Source organism: Oncorhynchus gorbuscha, unplaced genomic scaffold (genome assembly GCF_021184085.1).
Source record: "Oncorhynchus gorbuscha isolate QuinsamMale2020 ecotype Even-year unplaced genomic scaffold, OgorEven_v1.0 Un_scaffold_691, whole genome shotgun sequence".
Lineage (NCBI taxonomy): Eukaryota > Metazoa > Chordata > Actinopteri > Salmoniformes > Salmonidae > Oncorhynchus > Oncorhynchus gorbuscha.
The window spans coordinates 70,001-96,151 of NW_025745766.1; the positions used below are offsets into that span (position 1 = coordinate 70,001).

Here is a 26,151-nt window from a genome sequence, read left to right on the forward strand (position 1 = left end):
TCTCTGCATCTCTCTCTCTCTCTCTCTCTGCCCCTCTCTCTCTGCCCCTCTCCTGCTCTCTCCCCTCTCTCTCTCTCTCTCTCTCTGCCCCTCTCTCTCTCTCTCTCTCTCTCTGCCCCTCTCTCTCTCTCTCTCTGCCCCTCTCTCTCTCTCTCTGCCCCTCTCCCTCTCTCTCTCTCTCCCTCTCTATCTGCCCCTCTCTCTCTCCCTCCTCTCTCTGCCTCTCTCTCTCTGCCCCTCTCTCTCTCCCTCCCTCTCTCTGCCTCTCTCTCTCTGCCCCTCTCCCTCTCTCTCTCTGCCCCTCTCCCTCTCTCTGCCTCTCTCTCTCTCTCTGCCCCTCTCCCTCTCTCTGCATCTCTCTCTCTCTCTGCCCCTCTCTCTCTCCGCCTCTCTCTCTCTGCCCCTCTCCCTCTCTCTGCCCCTCTCCCTCTCTCTCTCTCTGCCCCTCTCTCTCTCTCTCTCTCTGCCCTCTCTCTCTCTCTCTCTCTCTGCTCTCCTCTGCTCCTCTCTCTCTCTCTCTCTCTCTCTCTCTCTCTCTCTCTGCCCCTCTCTCTCTCTCTCTCTGCCCCTCTCCCTCTCTCTCTCTGCCCCTCTCTCTCTCTCTCTCTGCCCCTCTCCCTCTCTGCCCCTCTCCTCTCTCTCTCTGCCCCTCTCTCTCCCTCTCTCTCTCTGCCCCTCTCTCTCTCTCTCTCTCTCTCCCTCTCTCTCTCTGCCCCTCTCTCTCCCCTCTCTCTCTCCCTCTCTCTCTGCCCTCTCCCTCTCTCTGCCTCTCTCTCTCTCTCTCTCTCTGCCCCTCTCTCTCTCTCTCTCCCTCTGCCTCTCTCCCTCTCTCTACCTCTCTCTGCCTCTCCCTCTCTCTGCCCCTCTCCCTCTCTCTGCCCCTCTCTCTCTCTGCCCCTCTCTCTCTCTGCCCCTCTCTCTCTCTGCCCCTCTCTCTCTCTCTCTGCCTCTCTCTGCCCCCTCTCTCTCTCTCTCTCTGCCCCCTCTCTCTCTCTCTCTGCCCCCTCTCTCTCTCTCTCTCTCTGCCCCCCTCTCTCTCTCTCTCTCTGCCCTCTCTCTCTCTCTCTGCCCCCTCTCTCACTCTCTCTGCCCCTCTCTCTCATCCTACCTTATTTTTCCTTCCTCTCCTCTATAATGTACAGAGCCTTCATAAAGTATTCATACCCCTTGACTTATTCCACAGCTTGAATTCACAATTGATTCATTTGATTTATTCTCTCACCCATCAAGACACAATACATGTTGTTTTTTTTAACATTTTTGCAAATGTATTGAAAAAGATGTAGATAAATAACTAAATTACATAAGTATTCACACCTAGATGTTCAACATTTCTTAAATATTATTTTTCTTTCATCTTCAATCTGCTCTGTCAAATTGGTTGTTGATCATTGCTAGACGACCATTTTTAGGTCTTGATTTACAAGTAGATTTAGGTCAAAACTGTAACTCGGCCACTCAGGAACATAAGCAACTCCAGTGTATATTTGGCCTTGTGTTTTAGGTTATTGTCCTGCTGAATTCATCTCCCAGTGTCTGTTGGAAAGCAGACTGAACCAGGTTTTCCTCTAGGATTTTGCCTTAGCTCACCGGCCCTTAATTATTACAACCCATAACATGATGCTTCCACCACTATGCTTGAAAATATGGCGAGTGGTCAGTAATGTATTGAATTTGCCCCAATCATAACACTTTGTATTCAGGACAAAAAGTGAATTTCTTTGCCACATTTTTAGCAGTTACAAACAGGATGTAAGTTTTGGAATATTTTTATTCAGTACAGGCTTCCTTCTTTTCACCCTGTCATTTAGGTTAGTATTGTAGAGTAACTACAATGTTGTTGATCCATCCTCAGTTTTCTCCTGTCACAGCCATTAAACTCTGTAACTGTTTTAAAGTCACCTTTGACCTCATGGTGAAATCCCTGAGTGGTTTCCTTCCTCTCCGGCAACTGAGTTAGGAAGGACGCCTGTATCTTTGTAGTGTCTGGGTGTATTGATACACCATCCAAGTGTAATTAATAACTTCACCATGCTCAAAGGGATATTCAATGTCTACCAATAGGGAGCTCTTCTTGACGAGGCATTGGAGAACCTCCCTTGTCTTTAATAGTTGATTCTGTGCTTGTAATTCACTTCTCGACTTTACAGATAGTTGTATATGTGGGGTACAGAGATGAGGTGGTCAGAAATCATGTTAAACACTATTATTACACACAGTGAGTCCATGCAACTCATTATGTGACTTGTTAAGCACATTTTTACTCCTAAACTTATTTAGGCGTTTCCATAACAACGATGTTGAATACTTATTGACTCAAGACATTTCAGCTTTTCATATTATATTTTTTTTGTAAAAAAATAAATAAAAAAATAAATATCCACTTTGACATTATGGGGTATTGTGTGTCAGGCCAGTGACCAACAAAATCTCCATGTAATCCATTTTAAATTCAGGTTGTAACACAACACAATGTGGATAAAGTCAAAGTGTGTGAATCGTTTCTGAAGGTGCTGTATGGCTCTTTTACTAGGTCTGGCGTGGCGCCTTCCTATTGGCTGATTTAATCCTGTCTCAGCCAACTACATTCAGAGGAGCCACCGTCTTGGAGTTGGGGGCAGGGACTGGGCTGACCAGCGTAGTCATGGCAACGGTGGCCAAAACAGTGTACTGCACAGGTAAGGTACCGTCATGTAAACCAGGGGTCTTCGTCCCCCCTGGGGGCCTCATTTATACATTTTGCGGTGTAAACGCCACTGCGTGCGCCATTTCTGAGAAGAATAGGTCTGATCTGCTATATAGGTAACTATCTGCTATATAGGTAACTATCTGCTATATAGGTAACTATCTGCTATATAGGTAACTATCTGCTATATAGGTAACTATCTGCTATATAGGTAACTATCTGCTATATAGGTAACTATCTGCTATATAGGTAACTATCTGCTATATAGGTAACTATCTGCTATATAGGTAACTATCTGCTATATAGGTAACTATCTGCTATATAGGTAACTATATGCTATATAGGTAACTATCTGCTATATAGGTAACTATCTGCTATATAGGTAACTATCTGCTATATAGGTAACTATCTGCTATATAGGTAACTATCTGCCATATAGGTAACTATCTGCTATATAGGTAACTATCTGCTATATAGGTAACTATCTGCTATATAGGTAACTATCTGCTATATAGGTAACTATCTGCTATATAGGTAACTATCTGCTATATAGGTAACTATCTGCTATATAGGTAACTATCTGCTATATAGGTAACTATCTGCTATATAGGTAACTATCTGCTATATAGGTAACTATCTGCTATATAGGTAACTATCTGCTATATAGGTAACTATCTGCTATATAGGTAACTATCTGCTATATAGGTAACTATCTGCTATATAGGTAACTATCTGCTATATAGGTAACTATCTGCTATATAGGTAACTATCTGCTATATAGGTAACTATCTGCTATATAGGTAACTATCTGCTATATAGGTAACTATCTGCCATATAGGTAACTATCTGCTATATAGGTAACTATCTGCTATATAGGTAACTATCTGCTATATAGGTAACTATCTGCTATATAGGTAACTATCTGCTATATAGGTAACTATCTGCTATATAGGTAACTATCTGCTATATAGGTAACTATCTGCTATATAGGTAACTCCGCCTGGACAATGAGGCCCTATATTATTGTATTTCTATCTGCTATGTAGGTAACTCCACCTGGACAATGAGGCCCTATATTATTGTATTTCTATCTGCTATATAGGTAACTATCTGCTATATAGGTAACTATCTGCTATATAGGTAACTATCTGCTATATAGGTAACTATCTGCTATATAGGTAACTCCGCCTGGACAATGAGGCCCTATATTATTGTATTTCTATCTGCTATGTAGGTAACTCCACCTGGACAATGAGGCCCTATATTATTGTATTTCTATCTGCTATATAGGTAACTATCTGCTATATAGGTAACTATCTGCTATATAGGTAACTATCTGCTATATAGGTAACTATCTGCTATATAGGTAACTATCTGCTATATAGGTAACTATCTGCTATATAGGTAACTATATGCTATATAGGTAACTATCTGCTATATAGGTAACTATCTGCTATATAGGTAACTATCTGCTATATAGGTAACTATCTGCTATATAGGTAACTATCTGCCATATAGGTAACTATCTGCTATATAGGTAACTATCTGCTATATAGGTAACTATCTGCTATATAGGTAACTATCTGCTATATAGGTAACTATCTGTATATAGGTAACTATCTGCTATATAGGTAACTATCTGCTATATAGGTAACTATCTGCTATATAGGTAACTATCTGCTATATAGGTAACTATCTGCTATATAGGTAACTATCTGCTATATAGGTAACTATCTGCTATATAGGTAACTATCTGCTATATAGGTAACTATCTGCTATATAGGTAACTATCTGCTATATAGGTAACTATAACTGCTATATAGGTAACTATCTGCTATATAGGTAACTATCTGCTATATAGGTAACTATCTGCTATATAGGTAACTATCTGCTATATAGGTAACTATCTGCCATATAGGTAACTATCTGCTATATAGGTAACTATCTGCTATATAGGTAACTATCTGCTATATAGGTAACTATCTGCTATATAGGTAACTATCTGCTATATAGGTAACTATCTGCTATATAGGTAACTATCTGCTATATAGGTAACTATCTGCTATATAGGTAACTCCGCCTGGACAATGAGGCCCTATATTATTGTATTTCTATCTGCTATGTAGGTAACTCCACCTGGACAATGAGGCCCTATATTATTGTATTTCTATCTGCTATATAGGTAACTCCACCTGGACAATGAGGCCCTATATTATTGTATTTCTATCTGCTATATAGGCAACTCTGCCTGAATAATGAGGCCCTATATTATTGTATTTCTATCTGCTATATGATTGTATTTCTATCTGCTATATGATTGTATTTCTATCTGCTATATGATTGTATTTCTATCTGCTATATGATTGTATTTCTATCTGCTATGGTCTGGGCTCTGAGATTCATTAGGCTGTGATGTTGTCTCCTGTTACTGACGCATATACTACATATACTGTACTTTTACATAAGCTACCAGTCTATTTACTATGTTGGATGAATGCTTTTTTGTTATCAGTAATTTATGCTGTATTTCAAACAAAGGTGACAGTTTGTGAAAGAGAACCATGTTAAATTGTTGTGGACCTGTCAGCAGAACATCTGCAGGGCCTTCGGAAAGTGTTCCGACCCCCTTGACCTTTTCCACATTCTGTTAACTTACAGCCGTATTCTAAAACTGATTCAATTGTTGTTGTTTTTTCCCCTCATCAATCTACACACAATACCCCATAATGACATCACAATACCCCATAATGACATCACAATACCCCATAATGACATCACAATACCCCATAATGACAAAGTGAAAACAGGTTTTTAGATTTAAAAAAAAAACACAAATAAGACTGCCTTCTGTACCCCCCCCCCCCCCCTACCTTTTCACAACACAACTGATTGGCTCAAACGCATTAAGAAGGAAAGAAATTCCACAAATGAACTTTTAACCAGGCACATCTGTTCATTAGAATGCATTCAATGGGACAACCTCATGAAGCTGGTTGAGAGAATGCCAAGAGTGTTCAAAGCTGTCATCAAGGCAAAAGGATGGCTACTTTGAAGAATATAAAATATATTTTGATTAGTTTAACACTTTTTTGCTTACTACATGATTCCATATGTGTTATTTCATAGTTTTGATGTCTTCACTATTATTTTATAATGTATAAAATGTATAAAAAGAAAGAACTCCTTGAATGAGTAGGTGTGTCCACACTGTTACTGTAGTGTGGACACACCTGTTACTGTACTGTACTTGTACTTGTCTACTCGGTTGAATTAAATAAGAGATGTACCAGGATAGTGATTTAATATGCCTCTAAACCCACATCTGTAGATAATGGTGACCAGGATAGTGATTTAACATGCCTCTAAACCCACATCTGTAGATAATGGTGACCAGGATAGTGATTTCACATGCCTCTAAACCCACATCTGTAGATAATGGTGACCAGGATAGTGATTTCACATGCCTCTAAACCCACATCTGTAGATAATGGTGACCAGGATAGTGATTTCACATGCCTACCACATCTGTAGATAATGGTGACCAGGATAGTGATTTCACATGCCTCTAAACCCACATCTGTAGATAATGGTGACCAGGATAGTGATTTCACATGCCTCTAAACCCACATCTGTAGATAATGGTGACCAGGATAGTGATTTCACATGCCTCTAAACCCACATCTGTAGATAATGGTGACCAGGATAGTGATTTCACATGCCTCTAAACCCACATCTGTAGATAATGGTGACCAGGATAGTGATTTCACATGCCTACCACATCTGTAGATAATGGTGACCAGGATAGTGATTTCACATGCCTCTAAACCCACATCTGTAGATAATGGTGACCAGGATAGTGATTTCACATGCCTACCACATCTGTAGATAATGGTGACCAGGATAGTGATTTCACATGCCTACCACATCTGTAGATAATGGTGACCAGGATAGTGATTTCACATGCCTCTAAACCCACATCTGTAGATAATGGTGACCAGGATAGTGATTTCACATGCCTCTAAACCCACATCTGTAGATAATGGTGACCAGGATAGTGATTTCACATGCCTACCACATCTGTAGATAATGGTGACCAGGATAGTGATTTCACATGCCTACCACATCTGTAGATAATGGTGACCAGGATAGTGATTTCACAGTTACAACTGAGTTGAGAGGAGGCCGGACTGCTCTCCACGACCTTGGCAGTTTCAAACCCCTCTATTCTACCTCTGTCACTATTATATAGTGCAATCAACACATTCAATGTGAGGAAAAGCACTCTCCCATGTGATTTGGGCTTGTTGCAGGTGCGTGAGAGTAATGTGTTGAAAGGGGAAAAAGCAAACTGCTCTAGCCAATATCACGTCAGCTCTTTCAGCTTAATGAACTGAGTGCAGGTCTGTGTTTCTTCTGTAAAGGGTCAGAAAGTATTCAGACCCCAGTGTGCTTTTCCTGGGTTTTATACATGTTGCCTTTGGACAGTATTCAGTCCCCAGTGTGCTTTTCCTGGGTTTTATACACGTTGCCTTTGGACAGTATTCAGTCCCCAGTGTGCTTTTCCTGGGTTTTATACATGTTGCCTTTGGACAGTATTCAGTCCCCATTGTGCTTTTCCTGGGTTTTATACACGTTGCCTTTGGACAGTATTCAGACCCCAGTGTGCTTTTCCTGGGTTTTATACACGTTGCCTTTGGACAGTATTCAGTCCCCAGTGTGCTTTTCCTGGGTTTTATACATGTTGCCTTTGGACAGTATTCAGTCCCCATTGTGCTTTTCCTGGGTTTTATACACGTTGCCTTTGGACAGTATTCAGACCCCAGTGTGCTTTTCCTGGGTTTTATACACGTTGCCTTTGGACAGTATTCAGTCCCCAGTGTGCTTTTCCTGGGTTTCATACACGTTGCCTTTGGACAGTATTCAGACCCCAGTGTGCTTTCCCTGGGTTTTATACACGTTGCCTTTGGACAGTATTCAGTCCCCAGTGTGCTTTTCCTGGGTTTTATACACGTTGCCTTTGGACAGTATTCAGTCCCCAGTGTGCTTTTCCTGGGTTTTATACACGTTGCCTTTTGACAGTATTCAGACCCCAGTGTGCTTTTCCCTGGGTTTTATACACGTTGCCTTTGGAAAGTATTCAGACCCCAGTGTGCTTTTCCTGGGTTTTATACACGTTGCCTTTGGACAGTATTCATACCCCAGTGTGCTTTTCCTGGGTTTTATACACGTTGCCTTTGGAAAGTATTCAGACCCCAGTGTGCTTTTTCCTGGGTTTTATACACGTTGCCTTTGGACAGTATTCATACCCCAGTGTGCTTTTCCTGGGTTTTATACACGTTGCCTTTGGACAGTATTCATACCCCAGTGTGCTTTTCCTGGGTTTTATACACGTTGCCTTTGGACAGTATTCATACCCCAGTGTGCTTTTCCTGGGTTTTATACACGTTGCCTTTGGACAGTATTCATACCCCAGTGTGCTTTTCCTGGGTTTTATACACGTTGCCTTTGGACAGTATTCATACCCCAGTGTGCTTTTCCTGGGTTTTATACACGTTGCCTTTGGACAGTATTCATACCCCAGTGTGCTTTTCCTGGGTTTTATACACGTTGCCTTTGGAAAGTATTCAGACCCCAGTGTGCTTTTTCCTGGGTTTTATACACGTTGCCTTTGGAAAGTATTCAGTCCCCATTGTGCTTTTCCCTGGGTTTTATACACGTTGCCTTTGGACAGTATTCAGACCCCATTGACTTTTCCCATGTTTTGTTACCTTACAGCCTTTTTCTAAAATGGATTAAATAAATAAAAATTAAAAATCCTCTGCAGTCTACAATACAATACCTCCTGATGACAAAGCGAAAACAGGTTTTTAGAAACGTTTGCTCATTTATACAATTTAAAAAACAGATATACCTTATTTACAGAAGTATTCAGACCCTTTGCTTTGAGACTCGAAATTGAGTTCAGGTGCATCCTGTTTCCATTGATCATCCTTGAGATGTTTCTACAACTTGATTGGAGTCCAGCTGTGGTAAATAAATTTGATTGGACATGATTTGGAAAGACACACACCTGTCTACAGTTGACAGTGCATGTCAGAGCAAAAACCAAGCCATGAGGTCAAAGGAATTGTACGTAGAGCTCCGAGACAGGATTTTGGGAAAGGGAACCAAAACATGTCTGCAGAATTGAAGATCCCCAAGAACACAGTGGCCTCCATCATTCTTAAATGGAAGAAGTTTGGAACCACCAAGACTCTTCCTAGAGCTGGCCACCCAGCCAAACTGGTCAATCAGAGGGTTTGTCAAAACGCACCTAAAGACTTGCAGACAATGAGAAACAAGATTCTCTGGGCTGATGAAACCAAGATTGAACTCTTTGGCCTGAATGCGAAGCGTCAACTCTGGAGGAAACCTGGCACCATCCCTACAGTGAAGCATGGTGGTGGCAGCATCATGCTGTGGGGATGTTTTTCAGCGGCAGGAACTGGTAGACTCGTTAGGATCGAGACAAAGATGAACGGAGCAAAGTACTGAACATTCCTCGATGAAAACCTGGACCTCAGACTGGGGCGAAGGTTCATCTTCCAACAGGACAACGACCCTAAGCACGCAGCCAAGACAATGCAGGAGTGGCTTCGGGACAAGTCTCTGAATGTCCTTGAGTGACCCAGCCAGAGACTGAAACCGATCTAACATCTCTGGAGAGACCTGAAAATAGCTGTGCAGCGACGCTCCCCATCCAACCTGACAGAGCTTGAGAGGATCTGCAGAGAAGAATGGGAGAAACTCCCCAAATACAGGTGTGCCAAGCTTGTAGTGTCATACACAAGAAGACTAGAGGCTGTAATCGCTGTCAAAGGTGCTTCAACAAGTTACTAAGTAAAAGGTCTGAATACTTATGTAAATATGATATTTCAGTTTTTTATAAATTAGCAAAAATAAATCAATAAGCTGTCATTATGGGGTATTGTGATGTCATTATGGGGGTATTGTGATGTCATTATGGGGTATTGTGATGTCATTATGGGGGTATTGTGATGTCATTATGGGGGTATTGTGATGTGATTATGGGGTTTTGTGATGTCATTATGGGGTATTGTGATGTCATTATGGGGTATTGTGATGTGATTATGGGGTTTTGTGATGTGATTATGGGGTTTTGTGATGTCATTATGGGGTTTTGTGATGTCATTATGGGGTTTTGTGATGTCATTATGGGGTATTGTGATGTCATTATGGGGTATTGTGATGTCATTATGGGGTATTGTGATGTCATTATGGGGTATTGTGATGTCATTATGGGGTATTGTGATGTCATTATGGGGTATTGTGATGTCATTATGGGGTATTGTGATGTCATTATGGGGTATTGTGATGTCATTATGGGGTATTGTGATGTCATTATGGGGTATTGTGATGTCATTATGGGGTTTTGTGATGTCATTATGGGGTTTTGTGATGTCATTATGGGGTTTTGTGATGTCATTATGGGGTATTGTGTGGAGATTGAATGATGATTTAATACATTTTACAATCAAGCTGTAATGTAACAAGATGTGTAAAAGGTCCAGGGGTCTGAATACTTTCCGATGGCGCTGTATATTACCACACTATGAGGTTGGAATAACACTGTGTAATTGGGAAAATCATAATCATGTCCTTTTAGTATAAGAGCTGTTTGAAAGGACCGCCTGAAATCTCAGCCTGTTTTGGTGGGGTGGAGTTTTGGCCTGGTGTCATCACCTATTAGTTACTAGACCAATATGAAAAGGTGTTCAACACCTCTCTCCCAATAACATCTAGTTCTCCCTTCCCAACTCAGACCCCTCAGACAGTCCTAGTGTTCAACACCTCTATCCTAATAACATCTAGTTCTCCCTCCCAACTCAGACCTCTCAGACAGTCCTAGTGTTCAACACCTCTCATCCTAATAACATCTAGTTCTCCCTCCCAACTCAGACCTCTCAGACAGTCCTAGTGTTCAACACCTCCATCCTAATAACATCTAGTTCTCCCTCCCAACTCAGACCTCTCAGACAGTCCTAGTGTTCAACACCTCTCTCCTAATAACATCTAGTTCTCCCCTCCCACCTCTCTCCCAATAACATCTAGTTCTCCCCTCCCAACTCAGACCTCTCAGACAGTCCTAGTGTTCAACACCTCTCTCCCAATAACATCTAGTTCTCCCCTCCCAACTCAGACCTCTCAGACAGTCCTAGTGTTCAACACCTCCCTCCTAATAACATCTAGTTCTCCCCTCCCAACTCAGACCCCTCAGACAGTCCTAGTGTTCAACACCTCTCTCCTAATAACATCTAGTTCTCCCCTCCCACCTCTCTCCCAATAACATCTAGTTCTCCCCTCCCAACTCAGACCTCTCAGACAGTCCTAGTGTTCAACACCTCTCTCCTAATAACATCTAGTTCTCCCTCCCAACTCAGACCTCTCAGACAGTCCTAGTGTTCAACACCTCTCTCCTAATAACATCTAGTTCTCCCTCCCAACTCAGACCTCTCAGACAGTCCTAGCAAAATTATTGCCTGAGAAATTGCAATTTTCTAAGAAGCAATTTTTGTCTGTTTTTTTGTTGTCATTGAAACCAATCACAGTAAGGTACTTGAATGTTATACTTAAATGATAAATATTGCACTTATATTAAAGTGCTCTTCTGGAGAGGACATTTCAAAGGGCAAGATCATTCCAAGCTACTCTGCCTGCCTGCCAGCCTGCCAGCCTGCCTGCCTGCCTGCCTGCCTGCCTGCCTGCCTGCCTGCCTGCCTGCCTGCCTGCCTGCCTGCCTGCCTGCCTGCCTGCCTGCCTGCCTGCCTGCCTGCCTGCGTAGACCAGGAAGCATCATATTAAATAGACTGTTCTTCTGAATGTATTCAGGGAATGAAAATTCCATTACTTCTTAGGTCAGAGAATGAAAATTCAATTTACTTCTCAAGTCAGAGTGAATAATAGTGCTACTGCCTATCATCTCTGATACAGAAACCATTCTACATGGTCACCATGCTTCACTGATCCAAGGTCAGCATCATTGTAGGAATTGATGAGCTGGTAGCAAGCTGTTCCTAAATGAAGGTCTCTTATTGGTCGTGTTTGTTCTATTACCAATGTTGTGTTTTAGAATGTTGGACGCCCAACTTCTCTGTAATGTTTCTAAGTTCAAAGGTACATAAACGCCGTGTCAAAATCCCAATATCTGTGTAACGTTGTGTTGCAGACGTTGGGGAGGACCTACTGAGCATGTGCCAGAAGAACGTGACGTTGAACAGACACCTGATGGAACCGGCAGGTGAGCCAACATTGAACAGTTAGACAATGTGTAGCGAGAGAACGTTACTTAAACGACGTTTTTTTGCACACACAGGGTTGCCGGCCAACGTGTGACCAGCTGGCATTTTCAATCAGGTTCGGGCCAGCGTCTCACCACTTTTGATTTAGTTTAATAAAAAAAACATTTATGCAAAGATGAAGTACAAAGTCATGTAACCCACTATTCCCCGGGCGCCAACAACGTGGATGTCGATTAAGTAGTACCAGGCTAGCTCTCTCTCTCTCTCTCTCCCTGTTTCAATACAATATGTAGTACCAGGCTAGCTCTCTCTCTCTCTCTGACTGTTTCATATATATATATCATTATAGTGTTGTCTCTTTAACAGGTGGGAAGGTGCGAGTACGTCTACTGGACTGGCTCAGACACGATCTCTGCACAGGTGAGCAGGCTACACGAACACACACACACACACACATTGAGAAACACAAACATACACATAGAGAAACACACACACACACATAGAGAAACACACGTGATGTTATACCATGGTCTCTCTGCTGATCTCTCCTCTTTCTCATCCATTCACCTCTTGTTACTCAGACGCTGATGCAGAGTTCGGATGGACAGAGGATGAAGTGGCAGATCTCCATGACAACACAACAATTATCATCGCCGCTGACGGTAAGACAGTTGTGATCAGGTGTTTAACCGGTAGGATCAGGTGTTTAACCTGTAGGATCAGGTGTTAACTGGTAGGATCAGGTGTTTAACCTGTAGGATCAGGTGTTTAACCTGTGGGATCAGGTGTCTAACCTGTAGGATCAGGTGTTAACCGGTAGGATCAGGTGTTTAACCGGTAGGATCAGGTGTCTAACCGGTGGGATCAGGTGTTAACCGGTGGGATCAGGTGTTTAACCGGTGGGATCAGGTGTTAACCGGTGGGATCAGGTGTTAACCGGTGGGATCAGGTGTTTAACCGGTGGGATCAGGTGTTTAACCGGTAGGATCAGGTGTTTAACCGGTAGGATCAGGTGTCTAACCGGTGGGATCAGGTGTTTAACCGGTGGGATCAGGTGTTTAACCGGTAGGATCAGGTGTCTAACCGGTGGGATCAGGTGTTTAACCGGTGGGATCAGGTGTTAAACCGGTGGGATCAGGTGTTTAACCGGTGGGATCAGGTGTTAACCGGTGGGATCAGGTGTTTAACCGGTGGGATCAGGTGTTTAAACGGTAGGATCAGGTGTCTAACCTGTAGGATCAGGTGTTTAACCTGTAGGATCAGGTGTTTAACCGGTGGGATCAGGTGTTTAACCGGTGGGATCAGGTGTTTAACCGGTGGGATCAGGTGTTTAACCGGTGGGATCAGGTGTTAACCGGTGGGATCAGGTGTTTAACCGGTGGGATCAGGTGTTTAAACGGTAGGATCAGGTGTCTAACCTGTAGGATCAGGTGTTTAACCTGTAGGATCAGGTGTTTAACCTGTAGGATCAGGTGTTAACCTGATCTCTGTGGAATGTTAATGATCTCTGTGGAATGTTAATGATCTCTGTGGAATGTTAATGATCTCTGTGGAATGTTAATGATCTCTGTGGAATGTTAATGATCTCTGTGGAATGTTAATGATCTCTGTGGAATGTTAATGATCTCTGTGGTATGTTAATGATCTGTGGAATGTTAATGATCTCTGTGGAATGTTAATGATCTCTGTGGAATGTTAATGATCTCTGTGGAATGTTAATGATCTCTGTGGAATGTTAATGATCTGTGGAATGTTAATGATCTCTGTGGAATGTTAATGGTAATAAACTGTGTTTATTTGTCATTTGTTCCAGTGTGCTACGATGACGACCTGACAGACGCGCTGTTCCGAACTCTGTACAGAATCTGTAACAACCTTCGTCTCCCCTGTACTACATACCTGTCTATAGAGAAGAGGTAACATACCTGTACTACATACCTGACTATAGAGAAGAGGTAACATACCTGTACTACATACCTGACTATAGAGAAGAGGTAACATACCTGTACTACATACCTGTCTATAGAGAAGAGGTAACATACCTGTACTACATACCTGACTATAGAGAAGAGGTAACATACCTGTACTACATACCTGACTATAGAGAAGAGGTAACATACCTGTACTACATACCTGACTATAGAGAAGAGGTAACATACCTGTACTACATACCTGACTATAGAGAAGAGGTAACATACCTGTACTACATACCTGTCTATAGAGAAGAGGTAACATACCTGTACTACATACCTGTCTATAGAGAAGAGGTAACATACCTGTACTACATACCTGTCTATAGAGAAGAGGTAACATACCTGTACTACATACCTGTCTATAGAGAAGAGGTAACATACCTGTACTACATACCTGTCTATAGAGAAGAGGTAACATACCTGTACTACATACCTGTCTATAGAGAAGAGGTAACATACCTGTACTACATACCTGTCTATAGAGAAGAGGTAACATACCTGTACTACATACCTGTCTATAGAGAAGAGGTAACATACCTGTACTACATACCTGTCTATAGAGAAGAGGTAACATACCTGTACTACATACCTGTCTATAGAGAAGAGGTAACATACCTGTACTACATACCTGTCTATAGAGAAGAGGTAACATACCTGTACTACATACCTGTCTATAGAGAAGAGGTAACATACCTGTACTACATACCTGTCTATAGAGAAGAGGTAACATACCTGTACTACATACCTGTCTATAGAGAAGAGGTAACATACCTGTACTACATACCTGTCTATAGAGAAGAGGTAACATACCTGTACTACATACCTGTCTATAGAGAAGAGGTAACATACCTGTACTACTACATACCTGTCTATAGAGAAGAGGTAACATACCTGTACTACATACCTGTCTATAGAGAAGAGGTAACATACCTGTACTACATACCTGTCTATAGAGAAGAGGTAACATACCTGTACTACATACTGTCTATAGAGAAGAGGTAACATACCTGTACTACATACCTGTCTATAGAGAAGAGGTAACATACCTGTACTACATACCTGTCTATAGAGAAGAGGTAACATACCTGTGTACTACATACCTGTCTATAGAGAAGAGGTAACATACCTGTAAACATACCTGTCTATAGAGAAGAGGTAACATACCTGTACTACATACCTGTCTATAGAGAAGAGGTAACATACCTGTACTACATACCTGTCTATAGAGAAGAGGTAACATACCTGTACTACATACCTGTCTATAGAGAAGAGGTAACATACCTGTACTACATACCTGTCTATAGAGAAGAGGTAACATACCTGTACTACATACCTGTCTATAGAGAAGAGGTAACATACCTGTACTACATACCTGTCTATAGAGAAGAGGTAACATACCTGTACTACTACATACCTGTCTATAGAGAAGAGGTAACATACCTGTACTACATACCTGTCTATAGAGAAGAGGTAACATACCTGTACTACTACATACCTGTCTATAGAGAAGAGGTAACATACCTGTACTACTACATACCTGTCTATAGAGAAGAGGTAACATACCTGTACTACATACCTGTCTATAGAGAAGAGGTAACATACCTGTACTACATACCTGTCTATAGAGAAGAGGTAAAATACCTGTACTACATACCTGTCTATAGAGAAGAGGTAACATACCTGTACTACATACCTGTCTATAGAGAAGAGGTAACATACCTGTACTACATACCTGTCTATAGAGAAGAGGTAAAATACCTGTACTACATACCTGTCTATAGAGAAGAGGTAAAATACCTGTACTACATACCTGTCTATAGAGAAGAGGTAACATACCTGTACTACATACCTGTCTATAGAGAAGACCATACTGAACTACATACCTGTCTGAGAAGAGGTAACATACCTGTACTACATACCTGTCTATAGAGAAGAGGTAACATACCTGTCTATAGAGAAGAGGTAACATACCTGTACTACATACCTGTCTATAGAGAAGAGGTAACATACCTGTACTACATACCTGTCTATAGAGAAGAGGTAACATACCTGTACTACATACCTGTCTATAGAGAAGAGGTAACATACCTGTACTACATACCTGTCTATAGAGAAGAGGTAACATACCTGTACTACATACCTGTCTATAGAAAGAGGTAACATACCTGTACTACATACCTGTCTATAGAGAAGAGGTAACATACCTGTACTACATACCTGTCTATAGAAAGAGGTAACATACCTTACTCTACCTGTCTATAGAGAAGAGGTAACATACCTGTACTACATACCTGTCTATAGAGAAGAGGTAACATACCTGTACTATATCCTAAACCCAACAGAATGTTTCCTACTATACCTGTCTATAGAGAAGAGGTAACATACCTGTACTACATACCTGTCTATAGAGAAGAGGTAACATACCTGTACTACATACCTGTCTATAGAGAAGAGGTAACATACCTGTTTCTACCTGTCTATAGAGAAGAGGTAACATACCTGTACTACATACCTGTCTATAGAGAAGAGGTAACTACCTGTACTACATACCTGTCTATAGAGAAGAGGTAACATACCTGTACTACATACCTGTCTATAGAGAAGAGGTAACATACCTGTACTACTACATACCTGTCTATAGACCCAAGAGGTAACATACCTGTACTACATACCTGTCTATAGAGAAGAGGTAACATACCTGTACTACTACATACCTGTCTATAGAGAAGAGGTAACATACCTGTACTACTACATACCTGTCTATAGAGAAGAGGTAACATACCTGTACTACATACCTGTCTATAGAGAAGAGGTAACATACCTGTACTACATACCTGTCTATAGAGAAGAGGTAAAATACCTGTACTACATACCTGTCTATAGAGAAGAGGTAACATACCTGTACTATATACCTGTCTATAGACCCTGTACTACATACCTGTCTATAGAGAAGAGGTAAAATACCTGTACTACATACCTGTCTATAGAGAAGAGGTAAAATACCTGTACTACATACCTGTCTATAGAGAAGAGGTAACATACCTGTACTACATACCTGTCTATAGAGAAGAGGTAACATACCTGTACTACATACCTGTCTATAGAGAAGAGGTAACATACCTGTACTACATACCTGTCTATAGAGAAGAGGTAACATATGTTTACATACCTGTCTATAGAGAAGAGGTAACATACCTGTACTACATACCTGTCTATAGAGAAGAGGTAACATACCTGTACTAATACCTGTCTATAGAGAAGAGGTAACATACCTGTACTACATACCTGTCTAAGAGAAGAGGTAACATACCTGTACTACATACCTGTCTATAGAGAAGAGGTAACATATGTACTAGTACCTGTCTATAGAGAAGAGGTAACAGTATGTTTCTAGTCTATAGAGAAAGGTAACATACCTGTAACAGTACCTGTTTATAGAGAAGAGGTAACATACCTGTAACTACATACCTGTCTATAGAGAAGAGGTAACATACCTGTACTACATACCTGTCTATAGAGAAGAGGTAACATACCTGTACTACATACCTGTCTATAGAGAAGAGGTAACATACCTGTACTACATACCTGTCTATAGAGAAGAGGTAACATACCTGTACTACATACCTGTCTATAGAGAAGAGGTAACATACCTGTACTAATACCTGTCTATAGAGAAGAGGTAACATACCTGTACTACATACCTGTCTATAGAGAAGAGGTAACATACCTGTACTACATACCTGTCTATAGAGAAGAGGTAACATACCTGTACTACATACCTGTCTATACAGAAGAGGTAACATACCTGTACTACATACCTGTCTATAGAGAAGAGGTAACATACCTGTACTACATACCTGTCTATAGAGAAGAGGTAACATACCTGTACTACATACCTATAGAGAAGAGGTAACATACCTGTACTATTATACCTGTCTATAGAGAAGAGGTAACATACCTGTACTCATACCTGTCTATAGAGAAGAGGTAACATACCTGTACTCATACCTGTCTATAGAGAAGAGGTAATACCTGTACTACATACCTGTCTATAGAGAAGAGGTAACATACCTGTACTACTACATACCTGTCTATAGAGAAGAGGTAACATGGTACTACATACCTGTCTATAGAGAAGAGGTAACATACCTGTACTACATACCTGTCTATAGAGAAGAGGTAGGTACTACATACCTGTACTACATACCTGTACTACATACCTGTCTATTCTGGCTGGGCCACTCACGGATATTCAGAGACTTGTCCCGAAGCCACTACTGCGTTGTCTTGGCTGTGTGCTTAGGGTGTGTAATCCTGTTGGAAGGTGAACCTTCACCCCAGTCTGAGGTTCTGAACACTCTGGAGCAGGTTTTCATCAATCTCTCTGTTTTACTCCGTTCATCTTTCCCTCGACCCTGACTGGTCTCCCAATCCCTGCTGCTGAAAAACATCTGCCCATCAGGATGCTTCCACCACCATGCTTCACTGTAATGGTAATTTCCTCCAGAGTTGAGGCTTCGCATTCAGGCAATGAGTTCAATCTTGGTTTCATCAGACCAGAGAATATTGTTTCTCATGGTCTCTGAGATTTTACCTCAACTGACAAACTAATGTCATGTGCCTTTTCCTGAGGAGTGGCTAACACTCTACCATAAAGGCCTGATTGGTGGAGTGCTGCAGAGATGGTTGTCCTTCTGGAAGTTTCTACCATCTCCACTGAGGAACTCTGGAGCTCTGTCAAAGTGACCATCCGGTTCTTGTATATATAGATTGATGCAAAATAATTAATCCAGCTCATGTGCCACATCATGTAATTACTGTGTGTGTGTGTGTGTGTGTGTGTGTGTGTGTGTGTGTGTGTGTGTGTGTGTGTGTGTGTGTGTGTGTGTGTGTGTGTGTGTGTGTGTGTGTGTGTGTGTGTGTGTGTGTGTGTGTGTGTGTGTGTGTGTGTGTGTGTGTGTGTCTTCCTTCCCCAGGCTGAACTTCACTCTGAGACACATGGACATATCCTGCGAGGCCTACGACCATTTCCGCCACTGTCTGTGTGAGATGCAGGAGCTGAGGGACGGACGGACATGCTTCACAGTGGAGCAGGTCACACCCTCTTTCCCACAGTGCCTGCTGTATGAGCGCATAGAGCAACTGGTGAGAGACAGACAGTTTCACACACACTTTACTGAACCTAGAAAACCCCTACCCAACAGTATGTTTCTAGTACTATATCCTAAACCCCTATCCAACAGTATGTTTCTAGTACTATATCCTAAACCCCTATCCAACAGTATGTTTCTAGTACTATATCCTAAACCCAACAGTATGTTTCTAGTACTATATCCTAAACCCAACAGAATGTTTCTAGTACTATATCCTAAACCCAACAGTATGTTTCTAGTACTATATCCTAAACCCCTATCCAACAGTATGTTTCTAGTACTATATCCTAAACCCAACATAATGTTTCTAGTACTATATCCTAAACCCAACAGTATGTTTCTAGTACTATATCCTAAACCCAACAGTATGTTTCTAGTACTATATCCTAAACCCAACAGTATGTTTCTAGTACTATATCCTAAACCCAACAGAATGTTTCTAGTACTATATCCTAAACCCAACAGTATGTTTCTAGTACTATATCCTAAACCCAACAGTATGTTTCTAGTACTATATCCTAAACCCCTATCCAACAGTATGTTTCTAGTACTATATCCTAAACCCAACAGTATGTTTCTAGTACTATATCCTAAACCCCTATCCAACAGTATGTTTCTAGTACTATATCCTAAACCCAACAGTATGTTTCTAGTACTATATCCTTATATTTCCACTATACTGTGAGACTGGGGGCTCTATTTAACAAAGCTAACACAATGGTAATTATACTCAGCTAACACAATGGTAATTATACTCAGCTAACACAATGGTAATTATACTCAACTAACACAATGGTAATTATACTCAGCTAACACAATGGTAATTATACTCAGCTATCACAATGGTAATTATACTCAGCTATCACAATGGTAATTATACTCAGCTAACACAATGGTAATTATACTCAGCTAACACAATGGTAATTATACTCAGCTATCACAATGGTAATTATACTCAGCTAACACAATGGTAATTATACTCAGCTATCACAATGGTAATTATACTCAGCTATCACAATGGTAATTATACTCAGCTATCACAATGGTAATTATACTCAGCTATCACAATGGTAATTATACTCAGCTATCACAATGGTAATTATACTCAGCTATCACAATGGTAATTATACTCAGCTATCACAATGGTAATTATACTCAGCTATCACAATGGTAATTATACTCAGCTATCACAATGGTAATTATACTCAGCTAACACAATGGTAATTATACTCAACTAACACAATGGTAATTATACTCAGCTAACACAATGGTAATTATACTCAGCTAACACATTTGTACATCTACAAAGCTTCACACAGTGGTACATCTTAGCGCTGGGGAAGACATGAGGCATGACCCCCTCACTGGCCAATCAGAACGTGTTGTAGGTGTGTTGAGGCATGACCCCGTCACTGGCCAATCAGAACGTGTTGTAGGTGTGTTGAGGCATGACCCCGTCACTGGCCAATCAGAACGTGTTGTAGGTGTGTTGAGGCATGACCCCCTCACTGGCCAATCAGAACGTGTTGTAGGTGTGTTGAGGCATGACCCCCCTCACTGGCCAATCAGAATATGTTGTAGATTTGTTGAGGCATGACCCCTCACTGACCAATCAGAACGTGTTGTAGGTGTGTTGAGGCATGACCCCGTCACTGGCCAATCAGAACGTGTTGTAGGTGTGTTGAGGCATGACCCCTCACTGGCCAATCAGAACGTGTTGTAGGTGTGTTGAGGCATGACCCCTCACTGGCCAATCAGAACGTGCTCCAGGGCTAAATATGTGGTTGCTTCAAGTTGGGTATTTACAGTCTTATATATTGCATTGTCATCAACTCCAATTCCAATGTTAGACCTGACTTTTCTTTTCAGGAGTTGTGGAAAGTGACAGCGGTGCCTGTCTAACCCTCTGAGGAGCTGACCTGCTCCTAGACCTGCTCCTAGACCTGCTCCTAGACCTGATACATGGAGTTTTCTGATCTTAGACCTGCTCCTTGACCTGCTCCTAGACCTGCTCCTAGACCTGCTCCTTGACCTGATACATGGAGTTTTCTGATCTTAGACCTGCTCCTTGACCTGAGACATGGAGTTTTCTGATCTTAGACCTGCTCCTTGACCTGCTCCTAGACCTGCTCCTTGACCTGAGACATGGAGTTTTCTGATCTTAGACCTGCTCCTTGACCTGCTCCTTGACCTGCTCCTTGACCTGCTCCTAGACCTGCTCCTAGACCTGCTCCTTGACCTGCTCCTAGACCTGAGACATGGAGTTTTCTGATCTTAGACCTGCTCCTAGACCTGCTCCTAGACCTGCTCCTTGACCTGAGACATGGAGTTTTCTGATCTTAGACCTGCTCCTTGACCTGCTCCTAGACCTGCTCCTAGACCTGCTCCTTGACCTGAGAGATGGAGTTTTCTGATCTTAGACCTGCTCCTTGACCTGCTCCTTGACCTGCTCCTAGACCTGCTCCTTGACCTGCTCCTTGACCTGCTCCTTGACCTGAGACATGGAGTTTTCTGATCTTAGACCTGCTCCTTGACCTGCTCCTAGACCTGCTCCTAGACCTGAGACATGGAGTTTTCTGATCTTAGACCTGCTCCTTGACCTGCTCCTAGACCTGCTCCTAGACCTGAGACATGGAGTTTTCTGATCTTAGACCTGCTCCTAGACCTGATACATGGAGTTTTCTGATCTTAGACCTGCTCCTTGACCTGCTACTTGACCTGAGACATGGAGTTTTCTGATCTTAGACCTGCTCCTTGACCTGATACATGGAGTTTTCTGATCTTAGACCTGCTCCTAGACCTGAGACATGGAGTTTTCTGATCTTAGACCTAGTGTTTTCTGAACCTCTTGTGGTCAGTGTTGAGAAGGTATTGATAAAAATATATAGATTATTTAGTGAACTAGTAGCAGTCATTTCAATCAGGGCAGCTGGACAGCAGTGAACAAAGACACTAGGAATGATCTCTGTAAATAAACTCACTTGTCAAATAAGATGTTTTTAAGCTCAGACCAGGGGTTGTGATATATATATATATATATATATATTCACTATATTCTCATTGACTTGCTGTTAGATTGAAGTGAACCGGTAAATGGGACATTCCCATAGCCTCTGAATGTTTTATTCCGATGTAAATGATGAGTGATCAGGTCAACACTGATCTGGGATGCATCCCAAATGATATCATATCCTCAATATAGTGCACTACTTTAGACCAGAGCACTATGGACCCTGGTCTAGAGCCCTATGGACCCTGGTCTAGAGCCCTGTGGACCCTGGTCTAGAGCCCTGTGGACCCTGGTCTAGAGCCCTATGGACCCTGGTCTAGAGCCCTATGGACCCTGGTCTAGAGCCCTATGGACCCTGGTCTAGAGCACTACTTTAGACCAGAGCCCTATGGACCCTGAACCAGAGCACTATGGACCCTGGTCTAGAGCCCTATGGACCCTGGTCTAGAGCCCTATGGACCCTGGTCTAGAGCCCTGTGGACCCTGGTCTAGAGCCTTATGGACCCTGGTCTAGAGCCCTATGGACCCTGGTCTAGAGCCCTGTGGACCCTGGTCTAGAGCCCTGATCTAGAGCCCTATGGACCCTGGTCTAGAGCCCTGTGGACCCTGGTCTAGAGCCCTATGGACCCTGGTCTAGAGTCCTGTGGACCCTGAACCAGAGCCCTGTGGACCCTGGTCTAGAGCCCTATGGACCCTGGTCTAGAGCCCTGTAGACCCTGGTCTAGAGCCCTATGGACCCTGGTCTAGAGCCCTATGGACCCTGGTCTAGAGCCCTATGGACCCTGGTCTAGAGCCCTATGGACCCTGGTCTAGAGCCCTATGGACCCTGGTCTAGAGCCCTGTAGACCCTGGTCTAGAGCCCTATGGACCCTGGTCTAGAGCCCTATGGACCCTGGTCTAGAGCCCTATGGACCCTGGTCTAGAGCCCTGTGGACCCTGGTCTAGAGCCCTATGGACCCTGGTCTAGAGCCCTGTGGACCCTGGTCTAGAGCCCTATGGACCCTGGTCTAGAGCCCTGTGGACCCTGGTCTAGAGCCCTGATCTAGAGCCCTATGGACCCTGGTCTAGAGCCCTGTGGACCCTGGTCTAGAGCCCTATGGACCCTGGTCTAGAGTCCTGTGGACCCTGAACCAGAGCCCTGTGGACCCTGGTCTAGAGCCCTATGGACCCTGGTCTAGAGCCCTGTGGACCCTGGTCTAGAGCCCTATGGACCCTGGTCTAGAGCCCTATGGACCCTGGTCTAGAGCCCTATGGACCCTGGTCTAGAGTCCTGTGGACCCTGGTCTAGAGCCCTGTGGACCCTGGTCTAGAGCCCTGTAGACCCTGGTCTAAAATAGTGCACTATATAGGGACCTATAGAGTCCTATGGGACACTACCTTAATGTCTGTTTATAACTTATAAGACATTATTAAATAGCTTGTTAACATTTGAGTAAATAAACTGTTTATCAATCAGTATTTCTAAGTTCATATATTTAATAAAATAAACTACCTAATAATGTTTATAAGAGCTGTATAAGCAGACATAGTGTTCATAATGTGTGTATATTGATACAATACCACATCACTGTTTATTTCACAATTATACACTCATCTTTGGATTCAAAATGACTAAATAAAATACAAGTTATTGTTTTATTTCAACAACAGAAAAATGTCTTTATTATAATTTGTGAACTTTGATTCATACCGTCTTAAAGGTGCATTCTGGGATTGAAACAACAACCAAGCCTCCACTCGGCCTCTTTTTCATGTCAACAGCTGAGGAAATGGAACCACTCTCATGTTCACAGACGCAGCTACGACTGACCATCTATGAGATCAGAATGATAGTTTTAACTGTGTTTAAAATGACGTTCTTTACACACAGTGGAGGATAACAGACGCAGCTACGACTGACCATCTATGAGATCAGAATGATAGTTTTAACTGTGTTTAAAATGACGTTCTTTACACACAGTGGAGGATAACAAGCTTGTGTTTTGGGTTCTGATCTGGTAAGACAGTTTAATTAAAAGCTCCTCAGTCATAAGTGTTATCCATCAATATACACAGGGAGCTCCAGAAGTATTGGGACAGTGACACGTTTTGTTGTTGTTGTGGCTCTGTACTCCAACACTTTTGGATTTGAAATGGTACAATGACTATGAGGTTAAAGTGCAGACTGTCAGCTTTCATTTGAGTGCATTTTCATCCATATCAGGTGAAACATTTAGAAATGACAGCGCTTGTTGTAAATAGTCCCCCCCATTTTAGGGGACGGGAAGTATTGGGACAAATTCACTGGCGTATTGAAGTATTAAAGAGTGAAGTATTTGGGCCCACAGCACCCAATGACCACATCAAACTTGTAAATATATAACTATAAATATAACTATAAATATATACTATAACTATATACTAGAACTATAAATACAAATAGAATGTTTCCCAACATGGATGTTACCATGGTTATGTGGATGTTGCCGTGGTGACAGATCATCCTGAATGAACCATGAATATTGATGAGTGAGGAAGTTGGAGACATACATATCATACCCCCCCCCCCCCCCCCAAAAAAAGGAATGATAACTTCCTGTTACCATGTGTGTGTCCTGTACATAGAACTAATCAAACTAGAAACTGAAACAAGTTGCAGGGTTTTAGTTGAGCCACTAGATAGGAGGGTGTTCCAATAATATAACCCTGGTGAGACAAATGGACTCGTTTTTTCAGCATCCTGTTGTGAAATGGAAGTGTTTGATTCTAGAAAAGAACCAGTGCAATACCCCTGAGTGACCTGCAGGGGGAGCTCTGTGTGTTCTGTACAGAAATAAACCAGTGCAATACCCCAGAGTGACCTGTAGGGGGAGCTCTGTGTGTTCTGTACAGAAATGAACTAATGCCATACCCCATAGTGACCTGCAGGGGGAGCTCTGTGTGTTCTGTACAGAAATAAACTAATGCCATACCCCATAGTGACCTGCACGGGGAGCTCTGTGTGTTCTGTACAGAAATTTACTAATGCCATACCCCATCGTGACCTGCAGGGGGAGCTCTGTGTGTTCTGTACAGAAATGAACTAATGCAATACCCCAGAGTGACCTGCAGGGGGAGCTCTGTGTGTTCTGTACAGAAATTAATGTGCCATACCCCAGAGTGACCAGCAGAGGGAGCTCTGTGTTCCTCTCTTAAGTTATAGTTGATGTGGGCAGGCTGTCTATTCCTCTGGTGTATTTGTATTTATTATGGATCCCCATTAGTTCCTGCCAGGGCAGCAGCTACTCTTCATGGGGTTTATTATGGATCCCCATTAGTTCCTGCCAGGGCAGCAGCTACTCTTCCTGGGGTTTATTATGGATCCCCATTAGTTCCTGCCAGGCAGCAGCTACTCTTCCTGTGGTTTATTATGGATCCCCATTAGTTCCTGTCAAGGCAGCAGCTACTCTTCCTGGGGTTTATTTTATGGATCCCCATTAGTTCCTGCCAAGGCAGCAGCTACTCTTCCTGGGATTTATTATGGATCCCCATTAGTTCCTGCCAAGGCAGCAGCTACTCTTCCTGGGGTTTATTATGGATCCCCATTAGTTCCTGCCAAGGCAGCAGCTACTCTTCCTGGGGTTTATTAGGGATCCCCATTAGTTCCTGCCAGGGCAGCAGCTACTCTTCATGGGGTTTATTATGGATCCCCATTAGTTCCTGCCAGGGCAGCAGCTACTCTTCCTGGGGTTTATTATGGATCCCCATTAGTTCCTGCCAAGGCAGCAGCTACTCTTCCTGGGGTTTATTATGGATCCCCATTAGTTCCTGCCAAGGCAGCAGCTACTCTTCCTGGGGTTTATTATGGATCCCCATTAGTTCCTGCCAAGGCAGCAGCTCTCTTCCTGGGGTTTATTATGGATCCCCATTAGTTCCTGCCAAGGCAGCAGCTACTCTTCCTGGGGTTTATTATGGATCCCCATTAGTTCCTGCCAAGGCAGCAGCTACTCTTCCTGGGGTTTATTATGGATCCCCATTAGTTCCTGCCAAGGCAGCAGCTACTCTTCCTGGG

The 26,151-nt window shown here is 42.5% G+C and overlaps 1 protein-coding gene across 1 annotated transcript in view; it reads left to right on the top strand.

Annotated features, from left to right (window-relative positions):
• Nucleotides 1–22,394, top strand: part of LOC124019825 (methyltransferase-like protein 22) — a 30,252-nt gene extending 7,858 nt beyond the window's left edge. Inside the window, exons 6-12 of the mRNA XM_046335259.1 lie at nucleotides 2,534–2,678; nucleotides 11,913–11,984; nucleotides 12,352–12,405; nucleotides 12,567–12,647; nucleotides 13,799–13,901; nucleotides 18,935–19,103; nucleotides 20,981–22,394. Of these exons, the coding sequence (XP_046191215.1) occupies nucleotides 2,534–2,678; nucleotides 11,913–11,984; nucleotides 12,352–12,405; nucleotides 12,567–12,647; nucleotides 13,799–13,901; nucleotides 18,935–19,103; nucleotides 20,981–21,013 (657 nt within the window). The 3' untranslated portion in view covers nucleotides 21,014–22,394. The remainder of the gene's footprint in view (nucleotides 1–2,533; nucleotides 2,679–11,912; nucleotides 11,985–12,351; nucleotides 12,406–12,566; nucleotides 12,648–13,798; nucleotides 13,902–18,934; nucleotides 19,104–20,980) is intronic.
• The last annotated feature ends 3,757 nt before the right edge of the window (nucleotides 22,395–26,151 follow it).